Raw genomic sequence first — 20553 nt, forward strand, 5'->3', positions numbered from 1 at the left:
TGCCTTGTAAGGCAGAGAATTATCCTCTAGGCTACAGTATCCAATCCCTTCAGCTCTGTACCAGGGAATATATATATATATATATATATATATATATATATATATATATATATATATATATATATATGTAGATTGTTCTGAGTTCGGGTTTTGCCCCGTGTAATAATTTGAGTGTCTATGCGACATTTCACCATCATCAGGCTGAAGTTTCAAGCTTCGTGCTGTTGTAAATATGGAATGTTTGCAACTGCCATTTCTTCCTTGTATATAGTGTTAGGGGTGGAGATTTGCTTTGAATGTAGCAAATAGATTGGGTGACTATGTTTTAGTGATCTGATTGGTTGGTGGAATCATAATTACTAGAAGGATTGACATGGTGTGCATTTAGATAACGGTTGGTATGGGTTTTCTTTTGGTAGATAGTGTGTCCTAGGGTGCCATTGGGTTTTTTATAGACCAGTACATCTAGAAAGGGAAGTTGATCATTGATTTCTGTTTCCATAGTAATCAATGATCAACTTCCAACCATTATCTAAATGCACACTCCCACCACCACCCCGCACAGATCACCTCAGTGGCCAAAACTCTCATCACCAGAACCAAACGCCTAGCTGACCATGAGCACTTAAAAACTGAATTGAACAAACTCAAAGATGTATTAATTTCTAATGGATTCGAAAGGAAAACAATCACAAACCTAATCAAAAAAGAGACACCCCCCAAAAATCAAGATCAAGAACAGGACAATGGTACCACCCTCCTCCCTTACATCAAGGGCACCACAGACAAAATTAGTAAAATTCTGCACAAACATAACATCAAAACTTCATTTTTCACTAACCAAAAAATATCAAATATCCTAAGGAACCCAAAAGATAAAATCCAATTAGAACACCAAGGAATCTATGAAATCCCTTGCAAAACATGTGCAGCCACATACATTGGACAAACCAATCGAAGAGTAAGTGCACGCATTGCAGAACGTAAGAATGCAGTTTAAAAAAAAGAAAAGACTTCCTCCCTTGTCCAGCACATTAAAAAAACAGGGCATGAAATTGACTTTGAAAAAACTAAATTACTTTCCAAAACAGAAAATTTATATAGAAGAATTACTTTAGAAGCTATAGAGATTGAGAAACACCCCCTCTGCATGAATAAAAGGGATGATACGTCCCGCCTACCAGAGATTTGGAAACCAGCCTTAAACAAAAAAAACACTTCATAAGAATCACCATGTCAATCCTTCTAGTAATTATGATTCCACCAACCAATCAGATCACTAAACCATAGTCACCCAATCTATTTGCTACATTCAAAGCAAATCTCCACCCCTAACACTATATACAAGGAAGAAATGGCAGTTGTAAACATTCCATATTTACAACAGCACGAAGCTTGAAACTTCAGCCTGATGATGGTGAATGTGATTTCACCGAAACGTTGCATAGACACTCAAATTATTACATGGGGCAAAACCCGAACTCAGAACAATCTACATATCTACATACATATACCCGTGAAAATATGTGTGTGGAGAGAATATATATGACATATGAGATAAGGAAAGACAATTGGACAGGGGACGATAGGCACATCAGTGCACTTATATACGCCCTTACTGGCCTCTTAGGAACCTGGAGAGGTCAATCGTGGAGAGTCTAAGGGAGAAGTGTTGGGGGTTGGGAGTTGACACTATTGAGTCCGGTAATGAGTTCCACGCCTTGACAACTTGATTGTTAAAGTCATATTTTTTACAGTCAAGTTTGGAGCGGTTAATATTAAGTTTGAATCTGTTGTGTGCTCTTGTGTTGTTGCGATTGAACCTGAAGTAGTCATTGACCGGAAGGACTTTGCAGCATATGATCTTGTGGGCAATACTTAAATCGTGTTTTAGGCGCCGCAGTTCTAAGCTTTCAAGACCCAGGATAGATAGTCTATTTTCGTAGGGTATTCTGTTTCGAGTGGAGGAGTGAAGAGCTCTTCTGGTGAAATATCTTTGGACGTTTTCAAGAGTGTTGATGTCTGAGATGTGGTATGGGTTCCAGACAGATGAGCTGTATTCGAGAATGGGTCTGGCATAGGTTTTGTAGGCTCTAGTCAGTAGTGTGAGATTGCCAGAGGAGAAGCTACGTAGGATCAGATTAACAACTCTGGAAGCCTTTTTGGCGATATTGTTGCAGTGAGCTTTAGCGCTTAGGTCGTTTGATATTAGTATTCCAAGGTCTTTTACTGAGTGTGGGTTGGCTGCGAGAATTTGTTTATTCAGTTCATATGCGAAGTTTGGATTCTTTTTGCCGATGTGGAGGGTAGAGCATTTGTTGGTTGATATTGGAAGTTGCCAGGTGTTAGACCAATCTGAAACAAAGTCAAGGTCTTTTTGGAGAGTGAGTGTGTTGTCAGTGGTGTTGAAAAGTTTCACATTGTCGGCAAAAAGCACACAGTTGCTTGCGATATTATCACAGAGGTCATTGATGTATAGGATGAAAAGAGTACGCTGCCTTGGGGAACGCCGCTTTTGACAGGGACGGGGGTGGAAATGGCGCTTCCGATTTTGACAACTTGTTGCCTGTTTGACAGGAATGCAGTAATCCAGTTGTGGAGGAGTCCTGAGATGCCATAGGATTTGAGTTTTAGGAGAAGTTTGTCGTGAACCACTGAGTCAAAGGCTTTGCAGAAGTCAATATAAATTGCATCGATGGATTTTCCTTGATCAAGGTGGGTAGTCCAAATGTTTTTGCAGTGAAGTAGTTGTAGGTTGCAGGATAGTTTCTTTCTGAATCCAAATTGTTTTTTTGATAGTAGGTTATTAGATTCTAAGTAAAGGGTGATTGATCGATTTATAATTGATTCCATGATTTTACAAGGGATGCAGCATAGTGATATTGGTCTGTAGTTGTCAACTAGTGATAGGTCTCCTTTTTTGAAAATGGGGATGACTACTGCTTTTGACCACAGCTTGGGGAAGAGTGCTGGTCCTGAAGGATTTTTGGAAGATAATGCTTAGGGGTTCAGCTATGGCAGAAGAAAGTTTTCTTAGGAAATATGCACAAAGACCCTCTGGTCCGACAGATAGGGAAGGTTTGAGGTCACGGATTGCTTTTTCAACGTAGTCTATAGTGAAGATGATTTGGGTTAGGTTTTTTAATGAGTTTAGAATGCGATTTGCGAAAAGGGGGGATGAGCCATTACTGTTAACAAAAACGGAGCCGGTTCCTCCTCCAGCCAGACAGGTCTTCTGTGATCAGATGGCTCCCACTCTTCTGAGTCAAAATCAGCAGCCATAGTAGCTGGCCTGAAGCCAACCACAACACAGCACCTACAACAAGTCCTGCAATGCCTAAGAGAACACCACCTTTATGCCAAGCTGAAGAAATGTCTATTTTTTCAGACCACCATTGAATTATTGAGACATGTTATTTATCCCCAAGGCATCACCATGGACACTGGAAAACACAAGGCCTTGCAAACATAGCAACCCCTATGTCGAGTAAAAGATGTTCAGAGATTTTGGGGATTTGTGAACTATTACCGAAACTTAATCCCGAGTTTTGCCACCTTGACTGCGCCCCTCACCTGACTCCTGACCAAGGGAGTTAAATTTCAATGGGGTGATGCAGAGCAACAAGCATTCCTGACCCTGAAAAAAGCTTTCATGCAGGAACCTATCCTTCAGTACCCAGATCCTTGTCCTTTTGTAGTGGAAGCTGACTCCTCAGATTTATTTTTATTTATTATTGAAAGGGACCTTGCAGGTCATCAAGTCCAACCCCCTCCTCAAGCAAGAAACCCTACATCACCCCAACCAGATGGCAGTCCAATTTTCTTTTGAATGTGTCAAGTGATGGGGCGTTCACAACCTCTGCTAGCAGGCTGTTCCACTGGTTGATTGCTCTCACCGTCAGAAAATTCTTCCTTATTTCCAGGTTGAATTTCTCCTTGGTCAGTTTCCATCCATTGCTCCTGATCTGAACCTCTGGTACCATGGAAAATAGTGTGACCCCCTCCTCCCTTTAGTAACCTCTCAAATATCTCTATACTGCTATGATGTCTCCTCTGATCCTCCTTTTTGCTAAACTATCCATGCCCAGTTCCAGCAATGTCTTGGTATGTCTCTTCGTATGTCTTGGTTTCCAGTCCCTTTATTATTTTAGTTGCTCTTTTCTGTACTTTCTCTAGAGTTTCAATGTCCTTTTTGTAGTGGGGTGACCAAAATTGAATGCAGTACTCTAGGTGTGGTCTGACTAGGGCATTATAGAGTGGTATTAATACCTCCTTAGTCTTGGAGTGTATCCCCTTCTTGATGCAGCTTAAGATTTTGTTGGCTTTTTTAGCCGCCGCTGCACATTGCTGGCTCATATTTAGTTGGTTATCCACCAAAACTCCAAGATCTCTCTCACATTGTGATTTCTCCCAATTTGTATGCGTGTCTTAGGTTTTTCTTACCTAGGTGTAAGATTTTGGTTTTTTCAATATTAAATTTCATTTTGTTAGTTTGAGCCCACACTACTAATATATCTAGATCTGGTGAGCACGGCTGTCCGGAGGTTGCTGTCGGGACAGCCGACGTCTGCTGACATCAAGCCCTGCGCCGGCTTCCCAGGAAAGCGACGCACTTTTCAAACGCACCACTTTCCTGGGGAGCCAGCTTTGCTGGCTGGCGAAGGGCAGCTGCCGCAACAGCAATGGTGCCGTGGTGACTGCTGACAAGCTCATTGCTGTAAGCCGCCCCGTGTCTACGGAGAGGGGAGGCATACAAATCTAATAAATAATAATAATTAAATAATAATAATAAAAGGTGAGCTGCGGGGTGGCAGTGGGAGGCAGAGCCAAGGGGAGGGCACGCCAGCCAGCAAAGCTTTCCTGTGCTGGGACCACGGAGGGGGGGGAGGGAGGGAGCCAACTATAAAAGGCACCAGGTGGTGGGGGTTGGGGGGAGTGGTTCTGCCGGCCCCACCAGCCCGATGACTGTCTGTGGGGCTGGGGGCTGGAGGGCAGATCCGCCAGCCCAATGTCCATCGATGGGGGTGGGGCCCCCGAGCTTCTTGCCTCCAAATGGGGGGGGGACGCCGATGCTGAATACTTTCCATCTGCGGTGGGGGGTGCAGGGCAGGCACAGGCAGCCCCAGGAGAGAAAGAGGGAGGGAGAGAAAGGTAAGAGAGAGAAAGGGAGGGAGAGAAAGAGGGAATGAAGGAGGGAGAGAGAGAGATAGAAAGGATAGAGAGAAAGAGGGAGAGAAAGGAAAGAGAGAAAAGGTGGGAGAGTAAGAGGGAATGAAGGAGGGAGAGAAAGAAAGAGTGAGAGATAGAAAGGATAGAGAAAGAGGGAGGGAGAGAAAGGAAAGAAAGGGAGGGAGAGAAAGGAGAGAGAAATGGAGAGAAAAAGGGAATGAAGGAGGGAGAAAAAGACAGAAAGAGGGAGAGAGAAATGATAGAAAGAAAGAGGGAGAGAGAGAAAGGAAAGAGAAAAAGAGAGGGAGAGAAAGGAAAGAGAGAGAAGGGGAGAGAAAGAGGAAATGAAGGAGAGAAAGAAACAGTGAGAGATAGAAAGGATAGAGAGAAAGGAGGGAGAGAATGAGGGAATGAAGGAGGGAGAGAAAGAAAGAGTGATATAAAGTATAGAGAGAAAGAGGGAGGGAAAGTAAAGGTGAGAAAAAGAGAATGAAGGAGAGAAAGAAATAGTGAGAGATAGAAAGGATAGAGAGAAAGAAGGAGGGAGAGAAAGGAAAGAGAAAGGGAGGGAGAGAAAGGAAAGGGAGAGAAAGAGGTAATGAAGGAGGGAGAGAAAGAAAGAGAGATAGAAAGGATAGAAAGGAGGGAGAGAAAAGGAATGAAGGAGGGAGAGAGTGAGTGATAGAAAGGATAGAGAGAAAGAGGGAGGGAGAGAAAGGAAAGAGAAAGGGAGGGAGAGAAAGGAAAGGGAGAGAAAGCAAAGGAGAGAAAGAGGTAATGAAGGAGGGAGAGAAAGTGAGAGATAGAAAGGATAGAGAGAAAGGAGGGAGAGAAAAAGGGAATGAAGGAGGAGAGAGAAAGCAAGAGTGAGAGACAGAAAGGATAGAGAGCAAGAGGGAGGGAGAGAAAGGAAAGAGAGAAAGGAAAGAGAGATGAGAGAGGAAGGAGAGAGAGAGAAAGGAGGAGATTATGGATGTCAGAACTCGCGCATGCGTGATAGCGCCCCCCCACTTTTTATTTATTTATTTGTTTGTTTGTTTGTTTGTTTATTTGAGTTCTATCCCACCCAGTCCCAAAGGGACTGCTGCTCAAACATGATACTTTTCCGCCCACACCGGGGGAAAAAAAAGAGGGAACACTGCCGAGCGCCATTACACCATTTGGGAAAAAGAACTCTTGGCTGTCAAAACAGCATTTGAGTCTGGAGACAACACCTGGAAGGAGCCCATCACCAAGTAGAAGTAAGAACTGATCACAAGAACTTAGAATTTCTCCAAACTGCCAGAAAATTAAAACCAAAGACAGATCTGTTGGACTTTGATCTTGGCCAGATTCCACTTCAGAGTCACCTACATCCCCAAGTGGAATACAAACAAGCAGATGCTTTATCTCGCAAACCTGAGTACAACCAAACCAAAGAACCAATGCGGCTTTGTACCATTCTACCTCTCGCATCAGTTGCAGTCGTACATGATACGTTAGATCTTCGAGAACAGATTTGGGAAGCACAACACCAAGATGACTTCATAGACCAAAGAAAACAAGACCTTGACCCTGATTCACCATGGACATTTTCCGAGGACCTGCTACATTACCGAGAACTGTTGTATGTTCCAGTGAGGCCACTTCAAGCCCTCATCTTGAACCAGTGCCATGATAACCCTGCAGCTGACCATTTTGGCCTTTTCAAGATACTATACCTAGTATCTTGCATGTTCTGGTGGCCTAGACTTTGCCACAATGTCCACTCCTATGTAAATTCTTGTACCCATTGTCACCAAGCCAAGACGGTAGATGATCCCTCTTGGATTATTACAGCCTTTGCCTACACCAGAGAGACCTTGGGGGCCATCTCCATGGATTTCCTGAACAGTTTACCTGACTCCGCCAGATTCACAGCCATGTTCGTGGCGGTGGATATGTTAACCAAGATGGTGCATTTTATTCCTTGTCACAGAATACCTACAGCTAAAGTCACTGCTCAACTATTCATCCAGCACATCTTCTGGCAAAACAGTCTACCTGCCACCATAGTATCTCACCGAGGGCCTCAATTCACTGCCATGTTTTGGAAATAACTCATGGCTGCACTCCAGTTCCAAGTCTCCTTGGCTTCCATCCATCTCCCCCAGACAGATGGAGGTACAGAAATGTCATTGGCATTTTAGAGCAATACCTGCACTGTTTTGTCCATGACCAATAGAAAGATTGGGCAAAACACCTCCCCTAAGCCGAGTTCACATTTAATAACTCTCAGCACACTTCCATACAAATCACAGCGTTCTTTTACGGCTGTTCTGGTTTCTGGTAGAACTTTAAGTATTAAAAATAACTCTTGCTAAATGCAGTATTTCATAAACAAAGAAACTCCATTTTTATTTTCTTCACTTCTGTATTCAAAATGCGGTTTGGACTAACACATTTCTTTTCTCCCGTTATCTCTCTCAATTACATTCCACCTGCATTCCTCCCAGCCTCCTCCGTCTTCCCTGATTTATATACTCACAGCATGATTCAAAAGCAGCAGAGATGACTGTAAAATAACACAGAATGAACTTGCTCGCTCGGGAGCTGAACAAAAATACATTGCATTTTAGCATTACAACATTGAAACTCCATCCTTCTTCCCCACTGGTGATGTACCAAAAACATCACTCCAGGTGATGTACTAGTGATGTACCAAATACATCACTCCAGTAATTAACCCATTCCTTCCCTTAATATCTTCTTCAAAACACCTGTTCCTTGTGTTTTTGGACCCTTCTGAATTTAGGATTGACCCAGCGAACATCTGCTTCTTCCTCACTAGATTCTGGACTCAGAGCAACATCCTGTGACTGGCCTCCCACCTATTCTAATACCTGTAACCCAGGGCCTACCACTAATTCATAAACACTATCTGTATCAGAGTCCTCAAGCTTTCCATCATCCTCCAACTGACCAACACTGGCTATCACCCTAGAATTTTTCTGCTCATGCTCTCAGACTCTCCAGTTCCAGTTACCAGGGATTTCCTTTCCAAACTCCATTCACAACCTCATCCAGCATTTCTTGAACAAAGCCAAAGAAGATTACAAAAGATTTATGGACTGTCCCACAAGGACAACCCCATCATTGATCATCGGTGACCATCGGTGATCGAGTTTAGCTTTCCATCAAGTACCTCTCCTCAGAAAAACCCAGCCACAAGCTCTTAGGACCTTTCTTAGGACCTTTCCCTGCCAAAAAAGGTCATCAATCCTGTGACTTATCACCTGACCTTGCCCAGCTCTATGCATTTATATCCTATCTTTAATCATTTCCTGCTTGTTCCAGTAAGTCCTGATTCTCTGCTTTATCCTCCTGCTCCGGACTCAGCTGTTCCTACTGTTCCATGCCCGGTGCCCAAACTCTGAGTTCCCCTGCCCAAGTTGAACATTACCAGAATCAAGGACTCTCACTGGCTCAATGACCATTCCAGTATTTGGTGGAATAGTCAGAGGGTGGCCATGACAATTGCTTCTGGATGGACGCCCAAGAGTTTGAAGCCCCTGATTTGATTTTTGACTTTAATGTTCATTTTCCTTGTAAACCAAATCCTCTCCATCTGCTCCAGGGGAAGGGCCATTGTTCTGTCGGGCTCTCTGGTAGACTCCTCCCGAAAATTCACCGGTACAAATTTCAGACTCACACATTTGAAAATTCAAAACAATGTTCTTTATAATGAAAATTCACTTAAACTAAGCCCTCTTTTTGTATAGCAAAGAGTACTCATCTCCAAACAAACTGCTAATTGGTACAAGTCCCTTATCAGTTCTGTGATACTTAGCTTGCGGCTGTGAGGCAATTCAGAGTCCTTCTTCTTTCACAAAGTGAAACGCACTTTGCTCTGGTTTAGTTTCAAAGCGGGGGAAAATCAGCACACAAAAGGTCAAACACAGCAAAGCAGGCACAAAACACAAAGATCAGATAATCCTCCTCAATGGCCAAACCCACAGGCTGCTATTTATAGCAGCCCTACTAATTACCACAGCCCCACCCAACCACAGGTGGCCTCATTTTCTTTGATAATAATCTCTCAGTTGTTGTTCCCTATTCATCACTCTCCGCATACGTGGCTGTATCATTAACTCTTGTTCTGAATCCAAGAAGGAGCTAGATAATTGATCTCCTTCTGAGCTGTCTGCCACACTCTCCTCCTCCCTGTCACTCATGTCTTCTTGGTCAGAGGAGCCTTCATCAGCAGATTCCACCGGGGGCAAAACAGGCCTGCAGCATGTGGATGTCTCCCCCACATCCACAGTTGTTGGGGCAGGAGCTGAGCCAGAGCTAACCACAACACCATCGCCTCCCGGAAGGCCCCCCCCCCGGCTCCAGCACAAGGGAAATTGGACATGAAATGCTCGGATAAGGACGGGAGCATCAACCAGGACAGCCTCCACCCACGATCAATCATTAGGCTCACCCTCCACCCATTGCACAAGATATTGAAAACAATCATCCACCCAACGGGAGTCCTGGATGGCATGAACCATGACCTCAGGCAAATGATCCCGAACACAGGGGGCAGGCAACAAAGGGACACTGGGATGAAGGGGGCACTCAGGAGAAACAGGTACCAAAAGGGAACGGTGGGAAATGGTGTGAAGCCACAGGTTGGCAGGCAACGTAAGCCGATAGGCCACCGGATTGATGACCTTCTTAATCGGGAAAGGGCCCATGAAGCGTGGATCCAGTTTACGTCGAAGTAATTCCGAAGCGATGTTGGTGGATAACCACACCTGGTCACCAACAGCCAACGGGGGGACGTCTCGCCGGGACTGGTCCGCCACACGTTTGTAATCCTCTTTGGCCTTAATTAAATACCGCTTCACCATCTCATGAACTGCGTGCAGTTCCGATAAGAAGTCCTCTGCTGCGGGGACCAGGGAATCTAACAGGGTTTACGGGAAAAACCGGGGATGGAAGCCATAGTTAGCATAAAAGGGCGTGAGTCTTATGGACATATGCCGGGAGTTATTGAATGCAAACTCCACTACCAGGAAGAAACGTGACCAATCAGCCTGCCAATGGTTTTTTCTGTTCCCCCATCAGTCTGAGGGTGCTGGGTCGAAGCAAGACACACTTGAACCTGCAAAGCAGACATAAGCTCTTTCCAGAACCGTGCCGTGAACTGAGTTCCTTGGTTCGACACAACTCGATCTGGAAGTCCATGGACCCGGAAGACATGTTGCAAAAACAATTTAGCGGTGTCATGGGATGTGGGTACCTTGTGACAGGGGATGAAATGGACCATTTTTGTCAACATGTCCATCACCACCATGGCTGTGGTGAACTGCGATGAGGGGGGGCAAGTGTGTGACAAAGTCCATGGACACAGCTCCCCATGGCCTCGTGGGCGTTGGCAATGGCTGTAATAATCCTGGCGGGGCCCCTGTGGCTCACTTGGCTACATGACACCGTTCACATGTGGCAACATACGAGTGAACGTCATCTTGGATTCGTGGCCACCAAAATGTTCGAGTCACTAAATCCAAGGTTTTAAACAAGTAAAAATGACCTGCCACAGGATTGTCATGGCATTGGGACAGAATCAATCCACGAAGCGGCCCTTCTGGGACGTACAACTGCCCCCGGTACCGGAGCAGTCCCTCAGCAAATGTCCAGGGAGTATTGGGCACCATCTCCCTCACTCGCTGTGCCACAAACCCATCCCCCCGCTGCATCTCATGGATACACCTCTGCAGCCAGCGCTGCTGCTGGCAAGATTGTCTGTAATGGGGCCGGCTCTTTCAGATGCAGAAACTCGGGTTTCCTAGGCAAAGCATCCGCTCTGGGATTCTGGAAGTTTGGTATGTACCGGATCCGAAAGTTGAACCTTGCGAAGAAGAATGACCAACGTATCTGTTGTTAGTTCAACTTTCGGGCCATTTGCAGGTACTCCAAGTTTTTATGGTCGGTCCTGACCTCTATCTGATGCCAGGCACCCTCGAGATGTCGCCACATCTCAAACGCCGACTTGACAGCCAAAAGGTTTTTTTCCCAGATCGTGTAGTTCCTTTCCGAGGGCGTGAGTTTTCTGGAATGGTAGGCACAGGGAAACAAGGTACCACCTTCGGGACGGGTCTGGAGAAGTACAGCTCCCACGGCAACATCAGAGGCGTCCGTCTCAACGACAAACGGCCAACACGGATCAGGATGTTGCAACAAGGGCTCTTTCATGAACGCGTCCTTAAGAGCTACAAAAGCCCGCTCCTCCTCCTCACCACAATGGAACGAGACCTGTTTTTGCAACAGCCGGGTGAGAGGCACGGTCAACTGGGCAAACCCTGGTATGAATGTGTGATAGTAGTTTGCAAACCCCAACAACCTCTGCACATCCTTGACTCTCTTTGGGAGTTGCCAGGTCTTTAGTGCTGACACCTTGCCCGGGTCCATAGCGATGCCCCCTGGAGAAATGACATGACCCAAAATTTCTATGGTGGTCTACAGAAACTGACACTTCTCCAGCTCTCTCAACGGGAGCAAAACCTGGCGCAATGTCCCAAATAACTAGCCATGGAGGGGGAGTAAACTAAAATGTCATCCAAATATATGACCACAAAATGGTCTAACATGTCACTGAATACAACGTTCATCAAATCCTGGAAAATAGCCGGGGCATTGGTGAGTCCAAAGGGCATCACTGTATACTCAAAATGCCCGTATCGGGTGCCAAACACTGTTTTCCACTCATCCCCTGGCCTTATACGAACCAAATTATAAGCGCTGCGTAGGTCAATCTTGGAAAAAACAGTGCAGTTTGTAAACGTTCCATTAATTCTAGAATCAGTGGCAAGGGATAGCGATTGCGCACCGTAATGGCGTTCAGGCCCCGGTAGTCACAACACAGGCGTACGTCCCCAGTCTTTTTTTTCACAAACAAGACAGGCGCCGACAAAGGGGAGGTCGATGGCCTGATGAACCCTTTGGCCAGATTTTTATCTATGAACTTCTTGAGGGCCACTAGTTTAGGTTCCAACATAGAGTACAAACGACCAGCCGGCAACTTGGCATCAGGGAACAGGTCGATGGCACAGTCATAAGGGCGATACGGCGGCATGCGGTCCGCCTCTTTTTCATTAAAGACATCTGCAAACTCAGCAATGGTAACACTGCTGCGGGGATAACGGGCCCTTGCACGGCACACACATGACGATGGTGGTCTACACATTGCAAACTGGGAAACGTAACAATGTTTTGCGACCACACTACCTGAGGATAATGTGCCTGTAACCATGACAACCCCAAGACAAGAGGGAAATGGAGGCCCCGCATGACATAAAATTGTAATGCCTCCACATGCGTCCCGATGCTGATCCGCACCGGTAAGGTCTGAAAACGGATAGGCTCAGACAACAATACCCGCCCATCAATGGTTTCTACAGTCAACGGAGGGTCCACAAGGGCAACAAATGTCTCTGTGCAAACTTCTCATCCAGAAAATTCGTGGTGGCCCCCGAATCCACGAGGGCAAGAGCAGAAATCGATTGAGTACGCCGATCCACCAGGAGCTTGACATTAATCATGAGGTGACAGTACGTTCCGGGGTCATTAGCCAAAGAATCTTTAACTGATGAAATGCCAGTCCGACCTAGCGTTGCCACCAAGCTGGGCTGCCCTCGTTTCCCGACTGCACCTCCGGCGAGGAAACCAGGGCCATGGAGACAGCCATCGAGGGATCCAGAGCCGTGGTGGGAACATGGGTTGAAGACTCTGGGAGCTGTCCTGCAAGAGTCTGCGTGGCAACAGGAGAACTGGGAAGAGTCGACACTGTGGCAGCAACCGTGCTCCTTCGTCTGTTGGGACAGGCATGCACGAAATGTCCTGCCCGTTCGTAATAGAAGCACCGGCCTGTTGCACATCTCTGCGCTCTCTCCTCCGGGCTCTCTGGCAGGGGCACGATCCACTAGACAAGGAGGCAGGGCAGGCAGGAAGCGACGGGGTACAGGAACCGGGGTCGGCATAGGCATAGCAGACATCCCCCCTCCGTGGAGTAGGCACTGGCGTGACGCCCGAAACACGGGGGGAGGACCGCCCAGCCCGGCGCACCTCTTGAGCCAGCAGCCGAGCCTCAATGGCCAAACAATGCTGCTCCAGCTCCTCCAGGGTGCCCGGCAGGGCCTCGTGCACCAGCTCATCAAGCATAGTCTCTGACAAGCCATCCTGAAACACCTCCATCAAGGCGGCCTCATTCCACTGCACCTGTCCACTGAGGCTATGAAAGTCGTTTAAATACTCCACTAGAGGGCGCGAACCTTGTTTCAGCTGTTTCAATGCCCTCGTGGCCGTCTGCTCCGGCACCGGATCCAAAAACTGCCGGCGCAACTGGGTGCAAAAAGCGATGTAAACCTGCAATATTGGATCATCTCTGTCCAGCAATGGAAACACCCAGGAAGCAGCAGGGCCGGCCAACAAACTGCAGAGGAACGCCACCTTCTCTGCGTCTTTTGGAAAATGGGGCAGTTGTGCATTTATAAACAGCTGCACCTGACTGAGGAAAGCTGCAAACATGCGTCTGTCACCCCAGAATTTTTCAGGCAGAGCCACAAAGCATTTCCTCCTTGGCAGGGGTTGTGGGGCAGGAGCTGCTTGCTGCACCGGTGGGATGACAGGCTGCTGAGATAATGCCTCCACTTGGTTCTGTAATTGTTGCACTGTCTGAGTCAGCCCTTGGATCTCCAACCGCAAAGCGTCGAAGACTGCTTGGATGTCTGCCATACCAGCAGCCAGGATCAGATAAATGCCAGAAAAAAGAGAAGCAAACAATCCCAAACATGTGGATGTCTCCCCCACATCCACAGTCCTTGGGGCAGGAGCTGAGCCAGAGCTAACCACAACAGGCCATGTGGGGAGACATGGTGTTGTGAGTAATCCTTGTCCTTCTCATACCATGCCTGATTTTGAGGATGATGAGCCAGGTCCCTCAGGATATCCTGAGTTAGGGAGGTCGTCACAGGAAATGGAAGCCAAAAGTGAGGCAGATAGTGATTTGGGAGTGCCAGAGGGGGCTGATGTTACAATGGGAAGTTGGTTTCTGTCAGATAGTGAGGGAGACTTATCAGGAGATGTGTGGATTGATCCACGCTATAGAAAGGTGGCCAAAAGATGAAAAGAAATCCAAGGGAAAAAGTAGCTCTGTGGATTGTGTGGTGTCATTTCCAGGATACAGTAGAAAGTGGAGGTGTGGTCTAATGACGTTGGCCAAAGAATGGCTGAGATTTTGTGGTGTTCCTGAACAAAGGTGTAAAAAATGAATGAGCTGAAAACTGCAATTGGTGTGTTTATAATTAAGTGTGGTGAGATAATTGACCTTAAGCTTTGATTTATAACCTTGTAATCTAAGAACTGTCCGAGGAATGGAATGTTGGCCAGAGAGTTTGAGTTTCAAGTCGAGATAAACTGTATTATTCTTACTATTGGCAATTACTTTGCAAAAGATTCATATATTAAGCTTGTATGAAAACAAATAAAGAGAATATTATTCCAAGAAGTGAGTTTTGGATTATTGGAAAATTACCGGAGCCCATGCATAGAACACAAGGCAGCTTACAACATTTTAAATAGAACTAGGACATGTTACAAAATTTTGTGGATTTTTTCTCATTTGAATTCATCTGCTTTCACAAGCTGTGTGATATCAATATGCATATTATTATTTTTCTTTGAAGAAAACAAAATTTTCATTAGAAAAACGAGAGTTCATAAAGCTGATTCAATTATATTATCCCCACAAAAAAGTGTGGTAAATTCCATTTTAAATCTATTTTTATTGTTTAGGAAGAAAGTGGAAGATATCTTCTTCACTGCGTTAGAGATGATTACACATTGGGGTTTAGATTTTCATTCACTTGGAAGACAAGTTAAGAGAGACAGAATTCAAGGTATTCTAACAGACCTTTCAGTAACTTTGGAAATCAATGATAATTGTATCCTTCCGGTCTGTCAGATCTGAATATTATGGAGCACTGCCTTAAACTGGTTTTGCTCCCACTTGACATATACTGTATGTTCCAGAGAGTAATTTATATCTTTGCTTTGTAGTGACTAGGTGATGGCAATTCTGAGACCTCAATGTTATTTCCCATACTATTTACAGTCTAAAAATAATTCCCTATAAATGATCATCTGTGGCGAGCTGTCATAAATAAAGCTATAACATTCAAGCTTATTTTGTTTTTGTTTTTTTATACAGATGAGGCAATAAATGTCCTAAATCAGCATCTGGGGTGGGGGGACTCAGCAATTTCATGGTTTCTGACCAATTCACAGTGCTAACTGCATTAATTCACTCGCCTACTACATAACTGTATTTAAGTAGTGTCCCTATTTTTCTCTTTCATGGCACTTTATAGAATGGCAACAATGTCAAACCATAGGCAAGATTACTGAATAAGCTAATGAAGGTTGTTTTCCTTTCCTACCACCGCTCAATGGACTGATGAGAATGCATATTTTTGCAATCCAAAAAGCATTTTAATAAAAATTGGCATTACAATGAATACACTTTATAAGTAAAAACCTATATTTTGATTCACTATACTGTATCTGGTTGATATGTATTATGGTTACCTTTTTGAAAGCAGGAAGTATCTGTCATCATAAATATGTTTATATTTCTCTTTCCCCTCTAACCTACTCTTCATGCTTCCCCAACCCCAATTTATAGGATGGGATCCTTTTATGCCCCAGGACTTGTGGGGATCAACGTATTACGTCTATTAATCTCCATGTATTTCCAGACCTGGGCTGTTATGAGCAGCAATGTTCCCCATGAACGAGTGTTCAAAGCTTCTAAATCCAATAATTTTTACATGGGACTCGTGCTATTGATTTTGTTCCTTAGTGTGTTACCAGTTGCATATACCATAATGTCTCTGCCTCCTTCCTTTGACTGTGGACCATTCAGGTACTGAAAGAATGTCATTCTGGTTATTTTACTTGTTTGTTATTTTTCAGTGAGAAACCAAACTCTCAGGAAAAAGAAATATAAATTATGCAAATGCAAATTTATATAAATTCCATGCACTGCAGTAGCAATTATGAGAAATATTAGTGAAATATTTATATAGCGATCTAAATTGATTAATCAAAAATCAAGAAATATATATACTAAAATTGAAAAATGAAAATAATTCAAACTCATTTGTACACATTATAATTTGTCTCTCCCATATGAATATCAAAATTCAAAGTAGGTTTGATATAATAAATATCTGCGATACTTCCATAATATATCTATTACTATTTTGTAACTAAAGAAAGCAGAAGTACTGTATTTGTTTTAATAACTGGATTCTAGAAGACACTTCTTTCAAGTTTGCACATTATTAGCCAAGGCAGAACACATAATCCATGTGGCTAATGGAATTAATTTATAAAAACTGATATTGCTAAGTTAATAGGAACATTTTGTCCCAACAGCAAGAAATAATAACTTTGCTCTTCATTTTATTAAATTGTCTTTTTACATTGTGTTTGCACCAATTTCTGTTGGGCTGTTGAAGTGCAATTGTTGTACTTCTAAAATATTTATTTATTTGCTTGTTATATATCTATTTACATCCCACATTTATTATTTTTACAAATAATTCAAATTGGCTAATATACCCAACACATCCTTCTTTTATTTTTCTCTATAAGATCCCTGTGAAATTACTTAGAATGAGAAAGAGTGACTGGCTCATGGTCACCCAGCTGGCTTCCATAGCTAAGGCAGGACTAAAGCTCACTGTCTCCCATTTTCTTGTCTGGTGCCTTCACCATTGGACCTCGCATACTGTGTTGGATTGTTGGCAATATTTGTCTGCCTGCCTTGTTTACTCTGCTGTCCCTTTATAGGCTACACAAATCCTGGTGCAGCAAGACTTTCAGTATTAGAAACATCTGGGGAGGGAATCAAGACTCTGAAGGATATTCTAACACTTTCTCCAGATTTTGGCAGGTATATTGTAGGAAGTTCAAATAAGCAAGAAGCCTATATTTCTGATAGCAGCTGAATTCCTAAAGTAATAATTCTTATGGCTGAAATTAGGGATCATTTATTTGGAGATAGATGTATGCATACTATATTGGAGGAAAAGAAAATGATAATAATAAAAAAGAATTGAAAATCCAAAGAGTTTGGATAATATGATTTGAGCTTGCTTGTTGACTATAGAACAAGTTATTGATGGATCAGACAAAACATCTGGTTTTGTAATGAAGAACTGTTATATTGAACAAGAACATTGCTATGTGGCTATATTTAAGCTAAGGGGCAAAAAAATGTAATGGTTCAAAACTACAAGGTTGAGTTAAAAAAATAAAAATATATTTTCAAAGCATTATTTGAAACTTCCTTACACAGTCACAATAAATTATCATGAATGAAGACAGCAGAAGAATAATAGAAGCTTAAGATACTTAATAAAAGTATGTGCCAGATTACTGGGGGGTTTTTTGTTTCTATCTATCTATCTATCTATCTATCTATCTATCTATCTATCTATCTATCTACCTACCTACCTACCTATCCTGCCCTCCTCAACCAACTCAAGGCAGCGTACATGATAAATACAGTACAAATGTGTAGAAGTCTAATATTAAAATATTTAAAAAATTCTAAAACCCCATTTATCCTAACACAATCATCCATATTCATCTAGTTTAGCCACTCATAACACTGGCCAAAGGTAGGTCTCAGCACTCACGACCCATTAGTAAGAGTTTTGTGCTTCCATTGTAAATCACTTTCTCTCAAATGGATCTGTCGGCCAGATTAATTTGCCAGTGACCTCTAATTTGATTTAATAACTCTTTCATGCTGCACTGCAGATACTGACTAAGTCTGGGCCCAACTTCAAACAAACTGTTCTTTTGATTTTTCTTTTGTTAATAAGGAATATAGTAGCAATATCTTCTGATGAAGAAGAATTGTATTAAGTTTCTTTGAATTATATTAGATATGTTGTCTTGACCTTTAGAATTTCATTAGAACATATCTCTACCTGAAACCATATACTGTCTGTTCCTTTAAAAACGTTGATGGCAAATAATCAATGAGTAACTTTATGGAACATTAAATTCTTACTGCATATTAAATTATTGGTAATAACATACAATCAGACCTTCACATCCTGACTTTCCAGTTGTATTTGAACTACAATTTCTAGAATTGTATTTGATATAAATGCTGGCTAATAGTTATAATCAGAATTCACAAGAGTGATAACAAGTTGGAGAAAACAGTAATATATGAAGTTGTATTTGTTATTGTTTAAATCCATCTTATACTGAGTATTAACAATAACATAAATTCAGAATTAAGCAGTTTCCCACACAGATTGTGTTGTGAGTATTCCCTGTCAATCTCCGGAAATGTCAGATTAAGAGGAGGAAGAGACAGAATCTTTAATGTACCCTGATTTAAGAGAAGTGGAGGAGAATAGGGGAGATGAGAGCATAGGTGATAATCAATTAAATGTTAGTATGGAAAACAGTAGTTCTTCAGAGAATGGGGAGGTTATCTGACAGATGCTGGATGGATCCGAGATTTAGGAGATTAGCCAGAAGACAAGAACAGTTTGGGAAAAAGTTTTGAATCTGCCATTTAGAATATGTAAATCAATTAATCACATCATATCCTGAAATGCCAAGAAAAGAAGACACTTTCGTTCAAACTGCTTGAAAAAGATGGACACTCTGTCGTTATTGCTAACAGTAAGCTTTTGATATTTTTATGATAAACTGTGCTAAATTAGTTTTAACATGGGTCAGAGATAAACTACAGCCAAGTAATCTTTCCTCAGCTTATTAGAGAGATTTATAGCTTTGTAATTACTCAGCCTGTGAGATCGGAATGCCCATTAGCAGACAGCATTGTAACCATGATGATTTGCCAGTGTGGCAGAGAAGAGAAATAAAGATTTATTATTTGAAAATCTAAGCCTTGAACAGAGAATTTTTGGAGCAGCTTCAGCTGGATCAGAACAGGTAGTCCTCGACTTACAAACACAATTGAGCCCAAAATTTATGTTGCTAAGTGAGACATTTATTAAATTTTGCCCCATTTTACAACCTTTCTTACCACTGTTGCAGCACAGAATAACTGCAATTGTTAAGTTAGTAACACAATTGTTATGTGTTGAATCTGGCTTCCTCGCTGATTTTGCTTGTCAGAAGGTTGCAAAAGGTGATCACATGATCCCAATCATAACTGCAACCATCATAAATGAGTCAGTTGATAAACATTCGGATTTTGATTGCATAATCATTGGTTTGCTGCAATGGTCATAAGTGTGAAAAACAGTTATAAGTCACTTTTTCAGTGCAGTACCATTGAAGTGTCATTAGATGAACTGTTGTAAATTGAGGATTACCTATAACATCCATTTTTAAAAAGAACATATTTTGCTGTTGTTTTCAAAATAATGTGTCGTGAGATTATCATTGTTAGTTTTTATGTATCTTAAATTTGCAAATTCAAAAATAGAAATATATATTTAACTATTTATTTTAAAATAACAAACTGAAGCTATTTAAGTAATATATTCTGAAAATATGTTAAATGAAGACTTTTTGTACGTCCTCTCAGAAGTTTGATTCCTGTCATTATATGGTTCTTTTCATTTATTTATTTCTTCTTCCAGTGGAAAAAAGAAAATGTATGATGTCATCCAAGAGACCATCAAATACGATTTCCCATCTCTTGTAGCCAAAGTCTTAAGTTATTTGGCAAATCCAGGACTAATTATAACCGTAGTGTTGCTTATGATGTAAGTTGCATTTATTGAGATTTTGGGGTAGGGGAATTGGAATCTTGTAGATAAAAATATATTAATAGGTTATCAATTAAAATTTGTTATGAGTTTTAAAAATGTGTGCTGCTTATGACAGCAAATAAAGCAAAATCCTTGTAAATAGATTATGAAATGAACTCCCAAATCCCTCTTCATGAATCTATTATACAAATTGTTGCTTTCAGTGTGATTAGCAAATTAATTAGTCTTATTTATTTATTTGTTTGTTTGTTTGTTTGTTTGTTTGCTTGCTTGCTTGCTTGCTTGCTTGCTTGCTTGCTTGCTTGCTTGCTTGCTTGCTTGCTTGCTTGCTTGCTTGCTTGCTTGCTTGCTTGCTTGCTTGCTTGCTTGCTTGCTTGTTTGGTTTATATGCCACTCCTCTCCGAGGACTCGGGGCAGCTTACAACATATAAAAGAAACAATGTGAGCATCTTCATCCAATTAAATTAAAATTAGTTACTCTAAAAAACCCAATAATATTAAAATCAATCATTATCATTCACACAACAGACATATATTTCATTCGTCAGCCAAGTGGCTGGGGTTTAATAGCTGCAAGCCTGGCAGCATAAATAAGTCTTAAGAC

At 42.5% G+C, this 20553-nt stretch overlaps 1 protein-coding gene across 1 annotated transcript in view; it reads left to right on the forward strand.

Annotated features, from left to right (window-relative positions):
- Positions 1 to 20553, forward strand: part of LOC139153842 (transmembrane channel-like protein 2) — a 590027-nt gene that overhangs the window by 553792 nt on the left and 15682 nt on the right. The window contains 2 exon segments of the mRNA XM_070728265.1: positions 16034 to 16096; positions 19818 to 19943. Of these exon segments, the coding sequence (XP_070584366.1) occupies positions 16034 to 16096; positions 19818 to 19943 (189 nt within the window).

This window comes from Erythrolamprus reginae, chromosome Z (genome assembly GCF_031021105.1).
Source record: "Erythrolamprus reginae isolate rEryReg1 chromosome Z, rEryReg1.hap1, whole genome shotgun sequence".
NCBI classification, from domain to species: domain Eukaryota; kingdom Metazoa; phylum Chordata; class Lepidosauria; order Squamata; family Dipsadidae; genus Erythrolamprus; species Erythrolamprus reginae.